We start from the raw sequence: 23979 nt of genomic DNA on the forward strand, positions 1-23979 counted from the left end.
TGGAACTGGTTGTCACATTTGTTGTGGCTAACATGAGTTTAAAATGAAACAATGTGACGAGACATACAAACCAGCGCTGACAAGTGTTAAGCACAGAGATGATTCACCTTTTTGTCTCTTTCCTAAAATAAGTTTTTGTTTTAGAAAGTGAAGCAGAATTACTAATTTCAATTTAGAGGTACAAATGAATGATCTTTTTGACTCTTCTAAGGATGTAGCCCATCTAGTATGCATGCATACTAGACATGAAAGAAGTCTGCAGAAGCTTCCTGGCGCAATATGAAGAGCTAGCCAACAGGTGGCAACATTTCCTAAGGCAAAGCGAGGAGACTTATTTTGAGTTTTTTTTTTTTTTTTTTATGATCGCTGTGATTATGCGCGCAGTGACACCGCCTTGTCAGATGAAAATGAGCAAATAATCTTAAATAAAAGCAAAGAATGAAAAGTAAAAAGGAAAAATACAGTTCAAATTTTCGTCGGTATGTTTTTCTTCCACCTGACAGCAGGTGGACTTGTACTCCTCGCGGGTGCGTTGTTGACGTCCTCGAAGGGTTCGTCTGATGCCACCATTGCACGTCCATTGTGCTCAAGTCGAAGCTCCGGAAAGCGATGAAAATTGATTGAGAGGGATATTTGCTTCTAATAAGACACAAGACATTCGTCTCTTTGGTGGGGTACGATTTCGAGATGCGTTTGATAATTTGTCTTATTTGTCCTGCCTATCAATCCGGTTTTAAGAAAAAGCCAAATATGAGATGGAATTTTACCTTAAGGGCCACTTGCGGAGCGTCGTAGTAATGATGGTGAGTACCTGTCATCTTCTCCTTGACGTGTGACACCTTCGAATTGTTAATTCATTAGAAAAGTCGAGAAAACGTCGCTTATAGTCGCCTGGAGTAAATAACAATTAAAACGGACATCAATGTGGTGATTTAAACTGGAGCCTTTCAGGGATCTTCATTATTTTACGTATTTCACGAATCTGCCTTAATCGTGTGAAATCTGTATTCAACCTGTTGTGCTTTTGACAATATTTTCCGGTGATGAGCTGCCAAGTCAAACAAACAAATAAAAATAAAAAATCACTTCCAAAGCACGGTTTGTTTTTTAATGAATGCATACAACCGTGATTCATTCATTTTGTCTCCTTGAGATGGAAATATAAGTGAGGTGTAAATATAGAATTCATTGACGAGGACAAAATGGACGAAAAATAACACCGGGCTTCCTATATTAGCCTCCTGTCAGCCACCATTGCGCCAGGCCGAGATAAAACGTTGAAACATAACAATTTCAATGAACGATCTGGATGTATTTTTAGTCATAGAAAATAAAAGGTCTATTTCCAGACAAGTGGCCGCTCCCTTTTTAGTGATGTATTGTGAGCAAATAGACACACATCTGGCATGGACACGCCCAGAATCCTTTCAGAGATTCACTCGCAAAAAGCATCCTCAAATAGACAACTGTAATATGTGCCGCTCTTATTGTTCATGCGGCGGTTTTGTGTTGATTCTAGGACTTGTTTAGAATTGTTAATGGTTTGAGAAACCACTTGTACGTGTCGTTTTACTGCGTTGAACGACATGTGGTTTCCGGGCCTGGTTTGGACCTCTGTGTTTGCCACTAATTGTTGTCTTCAAAGCCTCAGTCGGTTTTATGACTTGGTTGTAAGGAGAAGGTTACAAAAGGGCAGAGATGGTGGCAATAAAGTGCAAGCTTGGGATCACCATTAGCATCCACGAGTACCTGTGGCCAAGTAGGCATGCTGTTTTAAAAACAACTCACATGATGTTACATTCCTGGGAGTTATAGAAATAAAGTGTTGCATATCGATGTTGTATATTTATACTATATTGTTTGTGTTTAGAATTGTATTGATTATATTATATTTTATGTCCTTATGTTATTTATATAATTTTTCCTCTTATATTATTGTCAGGTGCATCGACAAGTGGTCGGGGTGGATGAGGGGCGCTGAGCTTTCCCCAATGACACTTCAAGAATAAAAATCACGACAACCAAGGTGTTCAGTGAGACAGGCAGGAGAGTACTTGTGTGTCTGCTGGTAGGACAGAGGAGGAGAAGGGTTGGTGGTGGAAACTTAAGGTGCAGAAAAGCATAGAATGAAAGTTTCTAAGAAGAAGTGAGACACTGGGAGGACTGGGGGAGAGAAAACAAGAATATGCGGAGATGCTTAGGGAAATTGTGAAGGTTGCAAAAGGCATATGATGACATGGATGCTAGGTTGGCCAGTTAAATAGAAGAGAAATATATTTTCAGGTTGTGTAAGCATGAGTCTGTATGGGTCAAAATTCCAGGGCCAATTTTATGTGCCAATCCAGCTCCGGGTATGATTGAGGGGTTTAAGGTAGAGGTGGGGTTGCCTCAGGGATCAGCTCTGATCCCCTTTCTTTTTGCAATAGTGATGGATAAGCTGATAGATGAGCTTAGACTGAAATCCCCGTGGATCATGATGCTCACAGATGACTGATCTGCAGTGAAAGCAGCAATCAGGTGGAGGAACATTTAGATAGGTGGAGGCATGTGCTGGAAAGAGGGGGATTGAAGTGGATGAATTGTGTGTGTGTGTGTGGGGGGGGGGTCTATCCCACTGAGGGGTGCACATGTGTGTGTGACAATCATTGGGTCTTTACTTTTTTACTTTTCCGACCGATGGATTTGTTCAAGGTCAAGACTTTTTCCTGGGAAGAAACAGACATGACAAGACAAGGAGTAACATCCACAATTATAAGAGGTTTTTTTTTGGAAGGGGGCAAACAAACAACATACAATGGAGCATATAGAGCACATACTGTCAGAAAAATTATTATCATGCATGATATGATCTGGCACAAGCCAACTAATCACCCTGCATTTTCTTTTTGTGCTGCAGCTCCCTAATCCAACTGAGCCACTCTCGACTTAAATGATCAGGATGACAAAATGGCCCAGTTGCTGGTACCGCCTGGTCCTGACAGCTTCCGCCCCTTCGTCCCGGAGTCTCTGGCTGCCATTGAAAGGTACATCGCCGAAGAGGAGGCCCGGAGACCTCGGGCAGATCGCCGCAGCGACTGCGATGATGAAAATGGGCCAAAGCCCAACAGTGACTTGGAGGCAGGAAAATCGCTTCCTTTCATCTACGGTGACATCCCACCAGGTTTGGTGTCTACTCCTCTGGAGGATTTGGACAGCTATTACAGCAATCAGAAGGTCTGTTTGAATCGATCTTTGAATTTTCCAAGCAGACAGTTGCTGTTGAGGAGGTAGAGGATGGACGTAGTATTGTTTTGGTAGCCCACCGTTGTTCACTACTTTTTAAGAGGAATAATGGGATACAATGAGGGCATGACATTGAGTTCAAGCATGAAAAGAAATCTGAATATTATGTAGGTGATACAAGGGTGTGAAGATGGAATACTATCCTAAAGGTGACACAAGTCCTCAAATAGAAGAATATTAGATTCATAAATGTGGTGTCCCGGTCTACCGAGTTTTGGGACAATAGTCAAATAACACTGAGATTACATTAAAGGGGAACTCAAGTGTGTTTTATACTGTATTGTGACAGATTTCTGGGTTCGGTCACATGTTGGTAATGCGAGCCAGAGGGCACTTTGACAATCAATTTCAGTCGATAGCAGAGGGCAGTAGGATGTCAAAATGTTTGCCTCTGAGATGGATGAAAACGGGTGGGTGGATTGATCTGCTGAAAGGGAGGGTGAAGCGAGGATGGTTGAGTTTTCACCCAAAAAAAGTTTGCATTTTTTATTTTATCCATTCATTTTGGAGAACTAATGAAACTACGAATGCCTTTAAAAACCACCCCACGCACCCCTCCCCTCCATGTCTGGTTGATGACATCATCAAAGGAAGAGATCACAATTTCCCCACTGAAAATCATTGTAAAGACTATTGCTTAAAATGTACAAAGCAGCTATCAATCAGAATCGTTCATACGTCGTCATATATTCAATTGATAAGGGGAAGGGTTCATTTGCCCCTGAAGTCCACGTATGGGGTACCACCTCTACTATCCGAAAAGGAGGCGCTTTAAACGGCCAGACAGAAAAGCCATTGCAGAGTAGAAAGGCGTTACGTCAGCCCTGCGAAATTGAGTTGGTTACTAAATGAGCTTCTGTTTGTGTGGGAAGTCAGGTTTGCTCCAGGTTTTGAATGAACAAACCTTTATTAAATCAGTCCCCGAGGCTGCTGTTTAGTCTTATTACAAGCACATTCACACTTACGGTTGGCTACATTGTTAATAATGTCTTGTCTACTTTTTGTCTCCTTTTCAGACTTTCATAGTATTGAATCGTGGGAAGGCAATCTTCCGTTTCAACGCCACCCCTGCCTTATACATCTTAAGTCCCTTCAACCCGCTTAGGAGGATAGCTATTCGAGTTTTAGTACACTCATATCCTTTTAAAGTGTGTTATTGACAGAGCTTCATATGGACTGAAGCGTTTATTAGACAAAATGAGATTCAGATGTTCTCAATGTCATTCTGTGAGTGGCTCGAGCAGAGTAGGATTTTACAACCACTGTGCATTTAAATGCAAGTGATGAGCAGATCTATATCTGTGATATGATTTACTTAATTCTGATTTATTATAATTTAAAGAGAGCTTGCACAGTGCTTATGGTGCATCAGGATTGGATGTGTTTTTTTGGGGGGGGGGGGATTGAGGAATGAGTTTTCCATCGTGTTCCTTAACTCTTGTGTTTCAACGATGTTCAGCGTGTTGATCATGTTCACCATTCTAACCAACTGTGCTTTCATGACTCTAAGTAACCCTCCGGAATGGGCCAAGAATGTAGAGTAAGTACCTTTACCCTCTTTTCAATTGAGTCATTGCCTCTCTAAAACTAAGATAATGGGGTCTATTTTTGTAGACAGGCGCACATGCACTTGGCACAAAAACTGGTGCAGGTCTCGTTCACCATGTTTGGAAATCAGGCAGACCGCGCTACGCCTCTCTGGGCATTCCAGCAGACATTTTCGATTACAACCCCCAGTGCACCAGCAACACTGACGATTTAGTGACAGAAATTAGACTAGACTTTCGACCACGTGAAACCAGGTCAAATTTGTGGCGCAGGTGGTGTAACACGATGAATCTGTGCTCCGGTAGTTTGTGTGGTTGATGTTTTTGTATTTCCTTAATAAAAATGACATTGGGTGCATCAAGCCCTCGGAATAATTACAGAAATCAATTCATGGGATGCATATTCCTGTAATATTAAATCTATTTTTAAAAGCACATCCCTGATCACGACACAGCGTCTTGCAGTTCCTTGCAAGCGTACCTTATGCACACCCATCTTCTGCATTTTTAAATGCTCACTTTTTTAAGCACTCTACTTGTGGCCCTCGCTTTACCGTATTGCTTTGGTCGTTATGGTAACAAAAACTTGATCACATACAACATAAACATGACATTTGGCTAGTGCCATCTATTTTTAATATACTATTTGTCGTTGTTCCTTATTTGCCAGATACACATTCACAGGAATTTACACTTTTGAGTCCCTCATAAAGATCCTGGCCAGAGGCTTCTGCGTGGGGAAGTTCACTTTTCTGCGCGACCCTTGGAATTGGCTGGACTTTAGTGTGATACTTATGGCGTAAGTTTTTTACACTTTTTCTGCTAATCACTGGGGATGATGATCTCCATTGTATCGTTGTACTTAGAAGAAAAAATGCTGAAAGAAGTCATCTTGATTGTGTCCTAAATGACACAAGCACAGACTGTCTAGTTCTCTGCAAAGATGTTGAAACAGCATTGCCAATTCATTTGTTTTAATTTTACACTGAAGACATTTCGGTTTCAGATCAAAAGATGAATAGGAGACAAAAGAATCAGAAGTCCAATTTTTATTTCACTATATTTCTATTATTTGGAGTTCATCCTTACCAAAATATGTCTTCCCCAATGTTTTGTGAAGCTGTATGGATTAAGATACTGAAATTCAAATCCCGTATGAAAATTGGGGAAATAATAGATGTCAAATATCTGAATCAAATGATTGTCCAAAAACTCATGAGGCTGAGATGCATTTGACACCATTCTTTGTGCAGCTGCACTGCCAGTTGCTTCAATCTCCATTACAATACAATTTAGGAACTGAATTAGCCCCTCATGGAAACAAAGACAGGAACTGGCTCATAACCATGAATGCCCAATGTGCATCCATAGACATTGGAACAAGTGCTGTGAAGCTCTAGCATGTCTCTGGTCTGATATTCTGCTCATGCCCTAAGGTCCCGGACCATTGAATAGTCACATTTAGTCATTCAATAGTCACTCTCCGCGCTGCTTCTTCCAACATCTTGATGGATTTATTTACTCCGAGCTCAGGAGTTCGATGAGCCTTTTTGTACAGAATATTCACTCATCTTGAAACTGCTAAATAACGCCTCAAGTATTATATGTTTTTATTATTGTTGTTTTTGCCCCCCAAAGGGTTGCTTCTTTGAGAGCGGAGTTTTCTTTTCTGAAATGCCTGTATGTGTTTGTGCTCCTTCTTGAGGGATGCTATGTGATAACTGTGCATTTAATTCTGCAGGTATATAACAGAGTTTGTAAACCTAGGCAATGTTTCAGCTCTGCGCACATTCAGAGTATTGAGAGCTTTGAAAACTATCTCAGTGATACCAGGTAAGGCTGCCCTTGTTTATCCTCCTGTGTGTGACCATTTGCCGCTCCCTCTCCTCCCCCCCCCCTGTTTGTTTTTTTATGCTTTGGGCGTGGGTGTCTGTTTTGTGTGCGCGTGAACGTGTGCATCCCGAAAACACCTTGCAACTCCCCGAACCCCCTCCCCTGCCTCGCTACCTCCTCCCTTACAGATATGTCACAGAGTTTGTGGACCTGGGCAATGTATCAGCACTGCGAACCTTCAGGGTTCTGCGGGCCCTGAAAACTATATCAGTCATCCCAGGTGAGCGCACCATCAAGGCCAAAAGGGCTGATGAAATGCTCACTGCTAAGTGGCGTTTTTGGCAACATCTACTCACTTCTGAGCTCATCTTCATTGCAGCCAAGCCTGGCGGCACCGTTTTGCCATCCTTCATGTTTAAAAAAAGAAAAAGCTGGAATCTGGCTCCAATCGACACAGATTGAAAGGATTCCTAGCTTTTAGACACGTAGTAAGGCAGAACGCTTTCTATGAAATTTATTCTTGCCTTGGGAGCCACCTGTGGATTTTGTGCTTTTTCCTTTGTGCATGAGACATCGCAAAGGAAGATTTTCTGGTGGCAAACTAATGTGTGTGTGTGTTTATGTACGTATGTATGTCTGTCAAGTGCGTAATTGCAGTTTGAGGCATGTTATGTTCTTTTATGAGGAGTCGTTCAAAGCACTTTTCATTGCACAATGCAAAAATACAAGTATAGGTAATTACATATTTTACATCCACAGCCATGCTGACCCCCCCCCCCCCCCCAAAAGTACTGCATTAGTTTGTGGATTTGAATTTTTTTATAGCATTGATAAGCTTTTGCAATGTTACAGTAATTTTGCTTTCAGAATTCATTTTGGAAGAACAGAATTTATCCCAAATTTTCATTTTTGCAAACTAAAGTTTTCCATGGTGGGTTTTTGTGCCCAATTTGCATATTGATAAGCCAATTAATTACATATTTCAAATATGACTTAATTGATTATATTTTGAAAGACAGTGTTAATGTGAAACAGTACTTGTTGTGGTGAAGAGGGACCAAATTACTTTCTTAAGGCCACCCCAAGAGTATTTGGGGATCCACTCTATATAATGTATTTAATACTAAATTCAAAGATTGAGTCATATTTTTGGTGGGGGGTTAGAGGGGTGATATCTACAACACCCCACACCCCTTCCACCACTATCGACAAAAGCGTCTGTTGGCAATCAATAATAGAGGAAACTGGATGTTTAAGGTGCATATTGCTGAGGTGTAGGGGGCATCAAACTTTGAGAAAGTGTTTGCCCACACTGCCCAACCCCTGTCGATTAAAAAAAAAAAAAAAAAAAAAAATCAGTTTGGTGCATGTTCGCCTTGGACGGTGGATGAATGTACGTATATGTCACGGGTATTAAACTCAAGGCCCGGGGTCCAGATCTGTCTCGCCACATCTTTTTTATGCGGTCCACCTAAGTACATTATGAGCAAATATGTTTCTTGCTAAAATACCCCAAATTGTCTTTATTCTGAAAAATGTTGAGGTGATGCAAAAATGTTCCCTCTTTTAAATGAAATGTAATATTCTTTGAACAGCTCAGTCTGCACCAGCCTCCTCCCCCATACCATAATTTTCAAGTGCCTCAAAAACAGTTGTCCGTCCCGGGCATCAAGCTTCAAGTGTGCTTTGCACTCATGCCACTGATTCACATCAGTGACTAAACCATCGCCTTTCATGGATTCTTGTTTTATCTGTGATAAACAGTGACCTGAATCAGCGTGTTTTTGATATGACTGTCCAGGAGTTCATCCATACATATACCTCAATCTGGCTGCTTGTTATATGAAAAGCTTTTGTTGGACATTTCTCTTTACAAGTTTGTGACAGGTAGTAATAATTGCTCCTAGTGCCATGTCCCACAACCCCTTTCCCTGTTTCCCTCCCAGGGTTGAAGACAATCGTCGGTGCATTGATCCAGTCAGTTAAAAAGCTGTCGGATGTTATGATCCTGACGGTGTTCTGCCTCAGCGTGTTTGCGCTCATTGGCCTGCAGCTCTTCATGGGCAATCTGAGGCAGAAATGTGTACGCTTGCCCAATGGCAACGCCACCAACAGCAGCAGCATGGATGCCGCCGAAACCTCTCTTTTCAATAGCAGCCTAGCGGAAGTCAACAACACGTACCTGAACAGCACAGGGTTCAACTGGACCGAGTACATCAGTGATAACAGTAAGCTAGAGGGACTGACTGATGTGCGGGTTAACGGGGTTCAAATAAGTTTCTGCTCAAGTCATTCAAACTCAGATTGTCCTTCCTTAGAGAAAAGCAACTTTCACAAATGCCAAACAGTATCAGACAAAACAGCGTTTTGAAACCTTTATGAGCCAAGGCACATTTTACGTTAATAAAATATCACAGCCAACGTAAATGTAGAAATAACTAAAACAATGATGCAGATCTCGTCCCAATTCATTCACACATTAACTAAGTGTGAAATGTTGGCCTGTTAAGATAAACGATTATTCTATTGTCTGAATAAGTGATGCAGAGATTAATTATACTATAAACAGAATTATATTGTCCATTACATCATAAACAGATCCTCAAGTAAGCTTTATTAAAGGGAAATTGCCTAAGGATTTTGTCCTCCACTATTTAGCAAGTTGCAATTTTTATGCATATTAGTAAAGAAGGCTCAAAGTGTGCTAGAGATGGTAGGTCGTTTTTTGTCTGAATGCGTCAAATTGACCTCTGTTTACAAGTTTCTCATTTCTTGCCACGGTATAAAACAACAACTGAACTGACGCGGACTCAACACTTGCTGCCTTGCGCAATTGTTCACCCCTTAAAGAGCAGCAAAATGAGTGTTTCAAATTTCTGGTGTTTTTTTTTTTTTTAGGAAATTACTATTACCTCCCCGGTCGCAGGGATGCACTGCTTTGTGGAAATGGCACCGGGGCTGGGTAAGGACCTTTGCCAAACAAGCTTTTAGACACTTAACATTTGGGAGCCAAACCTGTGATTTTTCACATTAAGATATTTAGCACTCTCAAACTCAATCATTCTGTGACAGGCTTTGTCCAGAAGGCTTTGTTTGTATCAAAGCAGGCCTTAATCCAGACTTTGGATACACAAGTTTTGACTCCTTCAGTTGGGCTTTCCTGTCTCTGTTCCGACTCATGACCCAAGACTTCTGGGAAAATCTCTACCAGCAGGTTTTTATCATATGCGGCCCACACCATTGTGATGTATTGTCAAGTAAATCTGTCATTTCTGATTTTTATCATTTTGGATCCACTAGACTTTGCGTGCGGCAGGGAAGCCCTACATGGTCTTCTTCGTTTTGGTGATCTTCCTGGGTTCCTTCTACCTTGTCAATCTGATTTTGGCTGTTGTGGCCATGGCTTATGATGAGCAGAACCAGGCCACCATAGAAGAGGCTCAACAAAAAGAGGACGAGTTCCAGGCCATGCTGGAGCAGCTGAAGAGGCAGCAAGAGGAAGCACTGGCAAGAACAATTTTCATTTGTTTGTAAAATTGAGACGGTGTATGTTGTTGGGAATATATTTGGATTATTGCACTTAATCAACAAGAGAGAAAAAAAATTATAGCAAAGTTGAGTGATGGTGAATATGCATGTTGGGTGACTGGAACATTGTCTCATAAAAACAAAAAAGCTAATTTAATGCGGATTGGGAAAATCTCAAGCCATTCCAAACAAAACCCAAAATATGACAACATTTCAGTGTAGTTGGAAATTATAAGTGTTATATTCCGAATTCTATTTTCCAGCTATGCAAGTGTCACACCGCTCAAGTCACCCTTAACATTTGAAAACAACGCTGAAAGACACAAAGCGTCAACAAAGCAGAGACAAAGAAGACAAAGAAGTCTGTCAGGGATATGGTTCTACCCACGTAAAATTAAGAATGTACATTTAACCCAATAAATAACGCCAACATTTTTAGACCAGAGGCGGATTTGACAGTGCTGCCATGACTGCTTTCAACTGCCAGGCTTTCGCTTCATACTCATTTGCGCGAGCCTTTCAGACAGCCACCAGATTGCCATGACAACTGTGTTGTTTTCCCATTGGCTGGCAGGTTGCCGCGGCAGCAGCCACGGAGAGCGGCGAGTACAGCGGGAGGAGGGGGGCCACCTCTGAGTCCTCCTCTGTGACATCCAAACTCAGTTCAAAAAGTGCAAAAGAGCGACGCAATAGGCGGAAGAAAAGGAAACAGAAGGAGGAAGAGCAGGAAGAGAGGGGAGCATGCAACAAGTTCCGGAAATCTGTAACCGTGGACAGCATCAATAGATCCTTCCACTTTTCGATGGATGCAAACCGACTTTCCTATGAGAAGAGATGCTCCTCGCCCAATCAGGTACATTTTTCTTAACAGGCTTTCATGTCGGTGAAAAGTGTTTTTCATTGTTTTTATTTTAGTACATTAGAAATTGTTATTATAAAATGATCTCAGCATGCACTAGTTTTTCAGCATCATCTAGCAGCAAAAAAAAAAAAAAAAAAAATCACTAAATTGATGCACCTTGAGAAACTATAGTGCGTCAGAGGAGAACTCGGGTTATGCTTTCGATCGTCCCTGCCAACATGGCCACTACGTAGGCTGTCTATTAACTTGATTTAGTCTGTACTTTATGTCCGTGACAACAGCGACACAATGACAGTCCCAGTCTCTGTTGATTGTGCCCCAGCACTAGTAAACAGCAGCAGTCAATTCTGGAATTAACAGACCTTGACAGCTATGATATATTTTGAGTGCACTGGACTCCAATTTCTGTCCTGCATAGAAGAGCCAAAGAGGTCCAATTGTATTCATTTAAAAAAAAAAATCACTCTCATCCCTATGCAACTACTTTGATGAGCTTACAGATACTTTCTTTCATAGTCTCTGCTCAGTATACGTGGATCACTCCTCTCCCCACGGAGGAACAGCCAAGCCAGCCTGTTCAGCTTCCGCGGACGAGTACGTGACATGGGCTCAGAAAACGACTTTGCGGACGATGAGCACAGCACCTTTGAGGAGAGCGACAGCCGCCGGGGCTCTCTGTTCTTGCCACATCGCCCCGAGCGTCGCTGCAGTGCCATCAGCCAGACGAGCCTCAGGGTTCCTCGTGTAATGCTTCCTGCAAATGGCAAGATGCATTGCGCCGTGGACTGCAATGGCGTTGTTTCGCTGGTTGGAGGAACATCTGTGACTAACTCTCTTTTGCCTGAGGTGACTCAGTTAACCTTTTATCTCCCAATTTTGGAATTCATTTGCTGTGACTTGACTCAAGTTGGACGTAATTTGCCGATTTTCATTTGCTTGTTTGAAAGACGGAACTTCCTTTGACGAAAACCTGCCAACCTATCAGTATGCCACAGAATTTCACATCATGAGGCTCCTTGTAGCTGGCTCGGTTACCTGCCAGTTGATTATAAGCACCGGTGGCTAAAGCCAAACTTTCTGGACTGGAATGTGACACCTCTGATTACTTGGGAAAATTGACAACAATCTTGATGGACTTGCACGTTGTACCACGTCCTGACACTGTGGTCAGTTATTCCTTAAATACCTTGGACTGTGTGTGTTGATCTCTAGGGTACCACTACAGACACTGAGGTGAGAAAACGACGCTCAGTTGATTATCTCGATGAACCAGGAAGCAGGCAAAGAGCCATGAGTGTGGCCAGCATCCTAACCAACACCATGGAAGGTCAGCCCCGAGTCCAAACTTCACTCACTCGTCTCATCCCTATTGAATATTAAATTACAAAGATCATATTAGCTGCTGTTTTTTTTCTGCCAGCCAGTGATTTTTTTCCCCCCACTCCATTTCAATGTCTCCCTTCCAGAGCTTGAAGAGTCAAGACAGAAATTCCCCCCATGCTGGTATCGATTTGCTAACACTTGTTTGATCTGGGATTGTTGCCCTGCCTGGCTTAAAATTAAGGAATTTGTCAACATGGTGGTCATGGACCCCTTTGTGGATCTGACCATCACAATTTGCATCGTCCTCAACACCCTTTTTATGGCCATGGAGCATTACCCAATGACAAAAGAATTCAACAATGTCCTTTCTATTGGAAACCAGGTACCTGCTAATGTTTGAACAACCATCCAAACCTCGTCTGTTGCCTATTGATTAATACAATTATTTTTCTTCTCTTTTTTCCAAATAGGTATTCACTGGCATTTTCACAGCAGAGATGTGCCTAAAGGTCATCGCCCTAGATCCTTACTATTACTTCCAAGAGGGCTGGAACATTTTTGATGGCATTATCGTCAGTCTGAGTCTGATGGAGCTAGGTTTGGCCAATGTTGAGGGCCTGTCTGTGCTCAGGTCCTTTCGATTGGTAAGGTCACATTTTATTTATAAAAAAAATATATATACAACCAGTCTACGCCATCTCAATGCAGAGTATAAATAATGCTGACTTTTTTTTTCCCATCAGCTGAGGGTATTCAAACTGGCTAAGTCCTGGCCAACTCTGAACATGCTGATCAAGATCATCGGTAACTCAGTGGGTGCTCTGGGCAACTTGACCCTGGTGCTCGCCATCATCGTCTTTATCTTCGCCGTGGTGGGCATGCAGCTTTTCGGCAAGAGCTACAAGGAGTTCTTCTGTAACATAAACGATGATTGTCAGCTACCACGCTGGCACATGCATGATTTCTTCCACTCCTTTCTTATCGTGTTCCGGGTGTTATGTGGAGAGTGGATAGAGACCATGTGGGACTGTATGGAAGTAGCAGGACCGACAATGTGTCTGATTGTCTTCATGATGGTTATGGTCATCGGAAATTTGGTGGTAAGCATCTTCTTTCTTTTTTTTTTTTTTTACATCATAATATGTAGTCATGGTAGCAGTGCAGCTGGGAAAAAAAATGAAATTCATGTGAAACTCTCTATTTGTGGTTCGGCACCGCAGAGAGATGATTAAGCTATGGCACTCAGCTCTCTCATTAATGACAGATAGTTACAGTAGTTTATACATCCAGTCGTTTATAGTAGCTATATAGTAGTTGAAATCTGATCCAGCTCAATCATTCCTGTCTTCTTTTGGCATGTTCTAGGTTCTAAACCTGTTCTTGGCTCTGCTTCTGAGCTCATTCAGCGCTGAAAACTTGGCAGCAACTGACGACGACAGCGAGATGAATAACTTGCAAATCGCCGTGGGCCGTATCCAGCGCGGCATTGCCTTTTTAAAATCATTTGTCCGGCAGTTCCTCCAGCGCCTGTTCTTTGGTGGGCCTGGGAAGGGCTCCAGCCTGCATGAAGAGAGCAAACCCCTAGAAGAACTACACAGCAACGGCAAAGGCAATTGCATCGCCAATCACACAACAGTGGAAATGTCCAAAGACCCTGGCGGGGTGTACATTTCAGCCGAGGGCAATGGGCGCCCAGGAGGCGGCCTGGTTGTCGGGGGCACGGTTGACAAGGATAGCACCGAAAAGTACCCCATAGACGATTGTCACTACATGTCGTTTATTCACAACCCAAGCCTGACGGTCACAGTACCTATTGCTGTGGGTGAGTCAGACCTTGAGAACCTTAATACAGAGGACTTAAGCAGCGATTCCTCAGATGTGGAGGGCAGCAAAGAGGTAAGCTTCGACTGCCGTCTTGATGTTTTGATCTTGTATTCTAAAATTGAATGGCAAATGACTCGAACCAAATTTTGCAAATGTTGCATCTGTTCACATTGTCATCAAAAGTTATGACATGCCTAAATGCTCTACCATTTATCAGCCCCAGTGGAACAATACGGTAAGATATCGTATGGTGCGATTATTGTGTTCCTTGTTACAGGTTGGCACAAGTCAGATGATGTATTTTGCTATACACAGCCTTCAGATGAAATGCTAGCTACAGCCGGATAGGGCAGTGTGACATTTGGAGGGGTTCCGTGGTTTGCACGAGGGGGCACCAGCTGTAGTCAGGATGCAGAGCAACGTCTGTTCATTATTATAGGCGGGATTTGAATTGTAACTTTACGGATGACCTCCGGCCTCCACAGCTGATGACTTGGATTCACTTTGAGGATGACTTGAAAAAGTGAAACATCGCAAATGCAGCTAAATGAGAAATCCTTGAAGAGTGATCTCAACTGACTCCCTATGCTGACGACAAGCAATCTTACTGACAAGCAAATACGCTATCATTATTTCCCAGCTCCCATTCCATCCTATTATAATTCATTCTTAAGTCTTAGAGCGCAAACTATAATGGCACTTGGTTGAGAATCATTGCGTCCAGCAGGTGGCAGAAAACCTGCCACACAAGATTTTTCCAGTGCAGCTCCATTTATTGGATCTGGGGGCTCTGTGCCCCTCTTAACCTTGGTTCGTCTTGCAACCTCAAAACCATCTTGCACTTGGTGTTAACAGGCCTTGAGGATGTCACCCACCACTTTTACCATTATTTTACAGGTGTTTGGACTCTGCAAAACATTGAGAAGATTACAAATGATGTGCGCTGTTTATCTACATTATCTCTTATACCAAAAAGTTCTAACACAATTCTGAGCGCAGAGATGAGGTTGATTGCTGGCTTGTGGTGCGAGTGACTTACTATTAACTCCCCCCGTTTGTTATTGCAGCCATATCACAGATGCTCTCAAGGTTTTCAGTGAGAAGAACTGTAAGATCACTTTATTGTATCATAGCACTAACCATGAGGACTGCCAATGTCATTTACGAACAGGCATTTTTTCCCTCATACTTTTAATGGATTGCCCATTTTCGTCCTTTGCCTGGTCTTGCCCTCCGCCCCCACCCACAAACCACTTTCCTTTATTCCCACCTCTTCCCCATACAAGTACAAGTACACACTGTAGTTTGTTTAGTAGATTGGGAGCACATAAAAAAAAAATCAATTTAATTAATTTTGATGTTTGACATGGCTCTGATATATGACCCTAATTTCCTGATTTTTTTAATTCGTGCATCATATACTTTTTTTCCCACAGGCCGACTAATCTTTTGTCCCGCCTCTTCTATTTCGTTTTCAAATATTGAGTTGTCACTGGAATTGAAATAGAAAACCAAGCTGGCTTTTCTGCAGTAAAGTCTAGAACTGGAGGAACTTTGACATTCTGGAGTGATGACCCTCATAGACGTTAGAACACTAAATGAGGTTTTGTTTTTAAAAGTAAATTCACTGTGGTTCTCACGATGCAAAATAATCATATTTGTTGTGAATTGCGGCACAATGGACAACCGGTTAGCACATCCGCCTCACAGTGTGGAGGTCCATTTGGCAATCTGGCCTTCCTGTGTGGTTGATATTTGCTCCCCTGTGCCTGTCTGGGTTTTCACCAGGAATACATTCACATTCCAGAAACATGCATGTTAGGTTAATTGAAAACTCACAAAATTTCTGTAGAACCGTCAATGCAAAAATGTGAGTATGAATGTTTTTCTACGGTGCCTCTGTGATTGGCTGGAGACCAGTCAGAGTCCACCATGCCTCTCACCCAGAGAATACTGGGATTGGCTCCAGCATGCCCACAACGCTAGTAAGGATTAGCGGTTCAAAAAATGAATAAATAAATTCATTTTTTTTTAAAAACATACGTAAGTACTTTGTTTCGGAGTCATAAATCAGGGTCATAAATCAAGGTGCACATTCTTGTTTAATTTACTTTTTGATCCCTGAAATACAAAGTCATTCCTATGACCTGTGACCTATGATAATGGAATGAGGGAAAAAACATTCCATTATTAGTTCATACGTCTTTTTTCTTTTGCTTTGTAACATATGTTGTAGGGAATTGTTAAATCATATAAATAATCTGAATAAACACCCCTTTGGAATAGGGGATCCTCCCGTGACAGAGGTACAAAATGTAGTATAACATGCCAAGCTAACCTGCTACAGATAAACGCCTTTCTAGACATCAGCACACAGAATCCATAAGCCATCAAGGCAAAATGAGTCCCAATGTAGCGTAAGGCAGCATCCTTTCAGAAATCAATGCACACGTGAGCAGCATGCTTCCATCATTGCCATGTCCTATTAGCTGGGTCCCACTACAATCAGGGCTGCTGCACTGTGTAGGATGACATGTTTCAAAACTTCACACAGCAAATGAAAGTCACTTGCTTGCAATACTCGGTTTCCCCCTGTCAAAAACTGCAAGACTGACATGTTTCACATTGCCCACGTGCTATAGCCGCTATACATTTACTCATGTCATGTTATGCCGTATAAGTGTGGAAAAAGTCAAACACTAGACCACATGCTGTCTTATAAACAGTGCACAGTGCTGGTTTTTGCTGGTAAGCTAATGTGGCCATCTATCGACTTCAACACAACAGAATTAAGTTTAAACACCGCTTTCAAGGAATGGAAATATTGTATTTTCATGTCACTGAGGAAGATTGGTAATCAGAACGTTCGGTGGGTGGGGTTTGCAGTCAAAGTACCTTTTGGGGGGTAAATATCCAAGCAGATAGACTGAATTCAAATTGAGCAGGGTTGTTAATTCCTCAGTCGACGTGAAAATACCGCACATGTTGCTTGGTACAATTTCAGGCTTGAACTGATGATGCACTGGAATACTGCATGCACTCTTCCTCGAAGTGAGGTCGCATCAAACGTACCCACAGTTGCATTACAGGAACGTCCAACTCTCCATGTCATGTGTTGCTATATGATATGATTCGAGCTTTCACATGGATGTCTTGAGAAAGCCTGTAGGTACATTTGATCACATTTGCATGTAATGACAGAGAGGTGGATGTTTAAAAGTAGTCCTACTCTGTTCTGACAGTGCTTACTCTGAGAGGAAAAACACCAGTAACCACTGAAGGACATTTGGTCCTGGAACAACTCAACATTTGCAAAATAACGCCGTGCACATTTTCTTGTCCGTACAGAAACTCGACACGGAGCCCCGACATCTTAGCTCTTCGGAAGGGAGCACTGTTGATATTTGCCCTCCAGGAGACGGGGTCGATTCGGTGGAACTGGAGCCGGAGGAGTCAATGGACCCAGAGGCCTGCTTTACCGAGGGTGAGATGACTACAAGTATGATGGATAAGGAAAAGTGGGACGGGACTGCTCACGTGATCGGTTAAACTCACATCTGAGTGACAGTAAATAGAAATGCTCATCAGGTTAGAAAAAAAAAAATGGAGTCTGTATTCATCTATCTTCATAATTTAACCTGGTATTTTGTCTGACTGGGCTGCAATTTGTAATGTGCAAAAATTCAAATTATAGACTGTCTATTCTTCCCATACTTAAGCTATTTTAAAACATTTTTAAAAAAAATTGCTATTCGTGTCAGAGCTCAGGCCCGAGTCCCTGAATATAAAAGTCGCCTCACGCATCGCCTCATGTTCCTCCAAACCACACAATCACTACATACGTATATGCAACTGTTCAATGCTACTTATACAGATTTGCAAGCTCAGATGTGACGATCTAACTTGTGCTGTTAAATTACTTTCATGTTACATGCACAACAGCATACAGTGGGATGCGTTGTGGTCGCCAACAATTCATTTCTGTGGTCTGTTTCATTTCTGTTCGTCTCCACAATTGCAGGATGTGTCAGCAGATTTCAGTGCTGCCAGGTCAACGAGGAAGCAGACAGGTTTAAGAGTTGGTGGACACTCAGGAAAACCTGTTTCATAATCGTAGAGCACAACTGGTTTGAATCCTTTATTATTTTTATGATCCTGCTCAGCAGTGGTGCACTGGTGAGTTTAAATACAGCTTCATTCACTCAAAGTCCAGTCACCCCCCCATTGGAATGTATCATTTTTGTACTTCTTTGCTCAGGCTTTTGAGGACGTTTATATTGAGCAGAGGAGGACCATCAAAACCATGCTGGAGTATGCTGACAAGGTCTTTACTTATATCTTCATTCTGGAGATGCTGTTGAAGTGGGTGGCCTATGGTTTTGTCAAGTACTTCACCAATGCCTGGTGCTGGCTCGACTTCCTCATTGTTGACGTATGTACACTGCTCTTTGGTTGAAGTTTGGCTTATTCCTTCCACATTTTTAGAGCCTAAGGTAGTCAACGTGCTGCCTCTGGACATTTGGATGCCTGACTCCAATAAAAGCTCCAATGATAGATGTCACATTTCATGTTTGCCATGTCCTCTCAGGTTTCCCTCGTCAGCCTTGTGGCCAATGCTCTGGGTTACTCGGAGCTCACCGCCATCAAATCCTTAAGGACACTGCGAGCCCTCCGGCCACTGAGAGCCCTATCTCGGTTCGAGGGCATGAGGGTGAGACTTCCTTTGAATCCAACCTCTGTCAAGTCGCAAAGAAATGTTAACATATTAAGTTCTCCATTAGATATCTTGGGCAAAGCTGTTTTCTTTACCAGTCATTGTGTAGCAATACATGACTACATATATATATTTTTGATTATGTACAATGTGTAATTTTGAATTTAACTGCATGTTCTCCTTCCAGTTCAACTCTGTACTTCTTCTCTCTGCATGTTTCTTTTTACATCGTGTTGATGGATTTGCAGACATCGCTTCTTGACGCTGCTCATTTGGTGCCTTGTAAATGTGACCTGTAATCTTTTTCTTTGTTGTGTGTCTTTTTTCATTTACAGTCAGACAAAATGTTGTGACCTCATCCTGCCTCTAAGGTTTTTTTCTGTTTTGCTTTTTTTCCTATGAAATTGTTAACTTGACTGAATCAACCTTCACCTTCTTAACGGTCTTGTTAGTAAAAGCTTTTTGTGTGCAGACGTCAATAAATGTAGTCTTTGTGTAATGTAAAAATAGTCAAGTGATTAGATGATTGTAATATCCACTTATCCAAAATCAAGGGGGGTAAGCACAGCCTCTCCATCCGAGCAACAAGAAGGTTCTGAGTTTGATTGTATTTTGAACCTGTCCAGGTTGTGGTGAACGCACTACTGGGGGCCATCCCCTCCATCATGAATGTGCTGCTGGTCTGCCTCATCTTTTGGCTCATCTTCAGCATCATGGGGGTCAACCTGTTCGCAGGGAAGTACTACTACTGCGTCAACACCACCACTGACGATCCCGTCCCCATCGAGGTGGTCAACAACAAGTCCGACTGTCTGAATCTGGTCAACGAAAGCGCCCGGTGGAAGAACGTCAAAATCAATTTTGACAACGTCGGTGCTGGCTATTTGGCGTTGTTGCAAGTGGTGAGGTGTTCAAAAAGTCCCAGCATGCATTTTTATCTGTCATTCAACGTTACAGGTTGGTGGTAATAGAGACCAAACAGTATACGTTTCTGTTGGAAATGATTACTTTCCTTCAAAGGGAAAATGAGTCACATTGTTCTGCATATGCAAAGAATGGAGCATGTTGAAAGGCAATGACTGACCTAGTGTCATCTGTTGTTAGGCAACATTTAAGGGCTGGATGGACATTATGTATGCAGCTGTGGATTCTCGCAATGTAAGTTTCATCCAAATTATAGAATTACATTTTACTGACTAATTTCTCAGTGGATTTGTTGTACAATTTACAAACACTGACATTTTTTTTCTTTCTGTCGGCATTGCTCCAGCTGGAGGATCAGCCCCAATATGAAGTCAACTTGTACATGTACCTGTACTTTGTCATCTTCATCATCTTTGGTTCCTTTTTTACCCTCAACCTCTTCATTGGCGTTATCATCGACAACTTCAACCAACAGAAGAAAAAGATAAGGGGAAATGTCTCTTGAGCTGCCCAGATATTTTATGTCTGTGGTGATGACAATCTTTTGTTGTGTTTTCCTATACTTTGGAGGGCAAGATATCTTCATGACGGAGGAACAGAAGAAATATTACAATGCTATGAAAAAGTTGGGCTCCAAGAAGCCGCAAAAACCAATTCCTCGACCCGCTGTAGGTTTTGGTCACACCGTTGGACATTCTCCTCCTGCACTCTGATGATCATGTCGATTCTAATCCATTGTTTCTGTTTCTTGTCTGCTTTGTCTCTCAGAATGCTTTTCAGGGCTGCGTGTTTGATTGCATAACCAGGCAAGCGTTTGACATCGTTATAATGATCCTCATCTGCCTTAACATGGTGACCATGATGGTGGAGACTGACGACCAGACCCCAGACATGGACAACATCCTTTACTGGATCAACCTGGTCTTCATTGTGCTCTTCACAGGGGAGTGCATACTAAAGATGATCTCCTTGCGTCACTATTATTTCACCATAGGTTGGAATATATTTGATTTTGTGGTGGTGATCCTGTCAATTGTAGGTAAGGACAGCACTGTTGGTACATTTTGTCCCCGGATTGGGTTGTGTTCAAATCCGTTAATTGGATGTTTTTTACTTTTGCAGGTATGTTTTTATCAGAAGTGATCGAGAAATACTTTGTGTCCCCGACATTATTCCGAGTGATCCGTCTGGCCAGGATCGGCCGCATTCTCCGTCTCATCAAGGGTGCTAAGGGCATTCGGACGCTCCTCTTCGCCCTGATGATGTCACTTCCTGCCCTATTTAACATCGGTCTCCTCCTGTTCTTGGTCATGTTCATCTACGCAATTTTTGGCATGTCCAACTTTGCCTACGTCAAACGGGAGTCTGGAATCGACGACATGTTTAATTTCGAGACCTTTGGGAATAGTATGATCTGCTTGTTCCAGATCACTACCTCAGCTGGGTGGGATGGTCTACTGGCACCCATTTTGAACAAGCGGGAACCCGACTGCGATAGTCAAATGGAGCACCCGGGCAACAACTACAAAGGCAACTGTGGCAACCCATCAGTGGGTATCTTCTTTTTCGTCAGCTACATCATCATTTGCTTCCTTATCGTGGTCAACATGTACATCGCCGTCATCCTGGAGAACTTCAGCGTGGCCACGGAAGAGAGCGCCGAGCCACTGAGCGAAGACGACTTTGAGATGTTCTACGAAGTGTGGGAGCGTTTTGACCCGGACGCCACGCAGTTCGTGGAGTACAGCAAACTCTCGGACTTTGCCGACGCTCTCGACCCTCCGTTGCGTATCCCCAAGCCCAACATGATTCAGCTCATCTCCATGGACTTGCCGATGGTCAGCGGCGAGCGCATCCACTGCCTGGACATCCTGTTTGCCTTCACTAAGCGAGTACTCGGGGAAGGCGGTGAGATGGATGTGTTGCGCGGACAGATGGAGGAACGCTTTATGGCATCCAATCCTTCAAAGGTGTCGTACGAGCCAATCACCACCACTCTCCGCCGCAAGCAGGAAGAAACGTCCTCCATCATCATCCAGAGAGCTTTCCGCCGCTACATGATTTGCACGGCCATGAAGAAGGCCTCGGCCCTCTACAAAGAGCAGCTCAAAGAGGGCTTACGTGACCCTGACAAGGACGTGATGGTCATCAGCAAGTTCAATGAGATCTCCACCTCGGACAAAACCGACATGACCCCATCCACAGCTTCCCCTCCCTCTTATAACAGTGTGACAAAATCTGACAAAGACAAATATGAGAAAGAAAACTGTGATAAGAAAAAAGACTTCTTGAACGAGGGAAAGAAATAGATAACACAACCCCTCCCCCATTGTGGCGTGCTTGTATGTTTGATTGCTACGAGTCGACCAATGCCCTGAGTAGAGGAGGGCAAGTATGTTGTGTGTACAGTGAATCCACAAGGACATCTGGAGGGATCAAATCATCCAGAAGACACTGCCAGACTGAAAAGATTTGTGCAAACACTTGTGATTTTATGTTTGGTTGTTTTGTTAACTGACACACCTCTGTGCACTATTAAGTTGTCTGTAGTAAGTGCTGCTGCTATAAATACATGATTCATTTAAAAAAATGTCTGTATTACTCAAAACTACTCTGCTTTTTTTCTTCTTTTGGTTGGGCAGGGGATAAAGTCCAAAGACAAGGTCTCATTTAGCGTTTGTGGTTCCCCTCCTTGCCGCTTTGAACTGTGCCTGTCTGTCAAGTGTTGAAGATGTATGAGCTGATGAAGCCGACCAAACAGCACTTTGCCTGCCTGCCCAAGTTTGAAGGACATACAGCCAATACAGACAGCTAATTGAGCAGTTCCACAATAACCCAAGGAGGTCAGAAAATATATCAAAAGACCTTTGAGATGGATGATCCTTCGGTTGGACTAGTTTTATGGGTCATGAATTATGAGCCTACTGTAAGACAGCAAGTAAGTAACTAGCGTCCCGGTTTCTCGAGGCGATACAATGAAGCAAAAGGGGAAAATTGTCCAAAAGAAATTTGTGTTTCTATGCATTTATTTTGATGGAGATACTCCACGCTGGCCAGTTTCAATAACACTGCGGCTCAGTCAGCAACACAGTAACATAACTGCTGTTGTTGACAAGCTAGCAATCGTTTGTTACGTTCATCAATACTTGCATAACTCAAAACTTTATTGAGCATCTATTTTACAGGCTGTGAGAGATTTCCACATGTTTTCACAGCACACCACCAAACAAAGACAAAGCAAAAAGTAGAGACGCAGGTTTGTTATTTTGTGGAAGACCATTTCACTGCTCTGCTCTGCCTCTTACCGTACTGCACGTACCTTTCCCTTCCCGACTTTATTTCAAGAGTTACAATGCAATTCAAACTTAGCGAAACTGAATGCAAGCAGAACATATGAGCTCCATGATGTGGCTCTCATCTTTGTAATGAAAACTTGACAAGGAGCTTGCGGGAATTTGCAAAAAAAAAACACTTTTCATTTTTAAAGAATTTCTCTCAACAATACAAATGAACATATCTGTATTGTATTGCAAAGTTCATCTAATTCCATCCATTTTCTACTGCTTAGCCTGATACAAACGAGCTGGAGCCTATCCCAGATAACTTTGGACAAGAGGTCCGTCACATGCACTTAAGTTTTATTGTGTGGTACTGTCATTTGTGTGTGTGTGTGCGTGCCTGAGTGGAACTGGGATGGTGTGTGCCTGGGATAGAGAGGGTGAGATACTTCCATCCATTTTCTTTACCGTTCATCCGGTTCAGGGTCATGGAAAGTTGGAGTTATCCCATCTGAGCTGACATGGCAGGGTAGAGGATTTCAATCAATTACAGGTCAAATAGAGACATTGATGTAAACATTTTAATAATGACCAAGTTTACTTTTTTTGTCATGCATATGATAAAAGCACAGCAATTATCTATAGGTACAAACCATTCATTAGCCATCGCCGATCGCTCGTGTGGTGTTTTAGTGAACTGCTTGCAGGAACGACTACTGTCTGCACTCATGGTCTTATTACTGTTTCAATGCCCCAAAAAAATAAAATTACATATTTTTTCCTAAATTTTGTCTTTTTAAAATTATTTTTATTTGAGTTTTCTGTTGTTGGTGCTTCTGCAGCTTCAATCAACAACACTTTCAT

The 23979-nt window shown here is 42.5% G+C and overlaps 1 protein-coding gene across 2 annotated transcripts; it reads left to right on the forward strand.

The window, feature by feature from the left end:
• The first annotated feature begins 369 nt into the window (after positions 1–369).
• On the forward strand, positions 370–23901 carry scn1lab (sodium channel, voltage-gated, type I like, alpha b). Of its 2 annotated transcripts, none has more exons than XM_037243505.1 (27): positions 370–803; positions 2897–3213; positions 4299–4417; positions 4733–4822; positions 5500–5628; positions 6571–6662; positions 8609–8890; positions 9561–9624; positions 9735–9876; positions 9963–10169; positions 10765–11043; positions 11569–11898; positions 12265–12379; positions 12519–12757; positions 12846–13019; positions 13119–13475; positions 13741–14271; positions 17548–17683; positions 18221–18375; positions 18458–18631; positions 18788–18910; positions 19540–19815; positions 20018–20071; positions 20184–20321; positions 20401–20505; positions 20606–20876; positions 20960–23901. In XM_037243505.1, exons 2-27 carry the CDS (start codon positions 2947–2949, stop codon positions 22144–22146), a joined length of 6036 nt encoding a protein of 2011 aa, XP_037099400.1. In that variant the 5' UTR covers positions 370–803; positions 2897–2946; the 3' UTR covers positions 22147–23901. The 2 variants fall into 2 exon arrangements, with proteins under 2 accessions (XP_037099400.1, XP_037099394.1); XM_037243499.1 differs by lacking the exon at positions 6571–6662 and adding an exon at positions 6851–6942.
• The last annotated feature ends 78 nt before the right edge of the window (positions 23902–23979 follow it).

The sequence above is a fragment of the Syngnathus acus genome, chromosome 2 (assembly GCF_901709675.1).
Source record: "Syngnathus acus chromosome 2, fSynAcu1.2, whole genome shotgun sequence".
Taxonomy (NCBI): domain Eukaryota; kingdom Metazoa; phylum Chordata; class Actinopteri; order Syngnathiformes; family Syngnathidae; genus Syngnathus; species Syngnathus acus.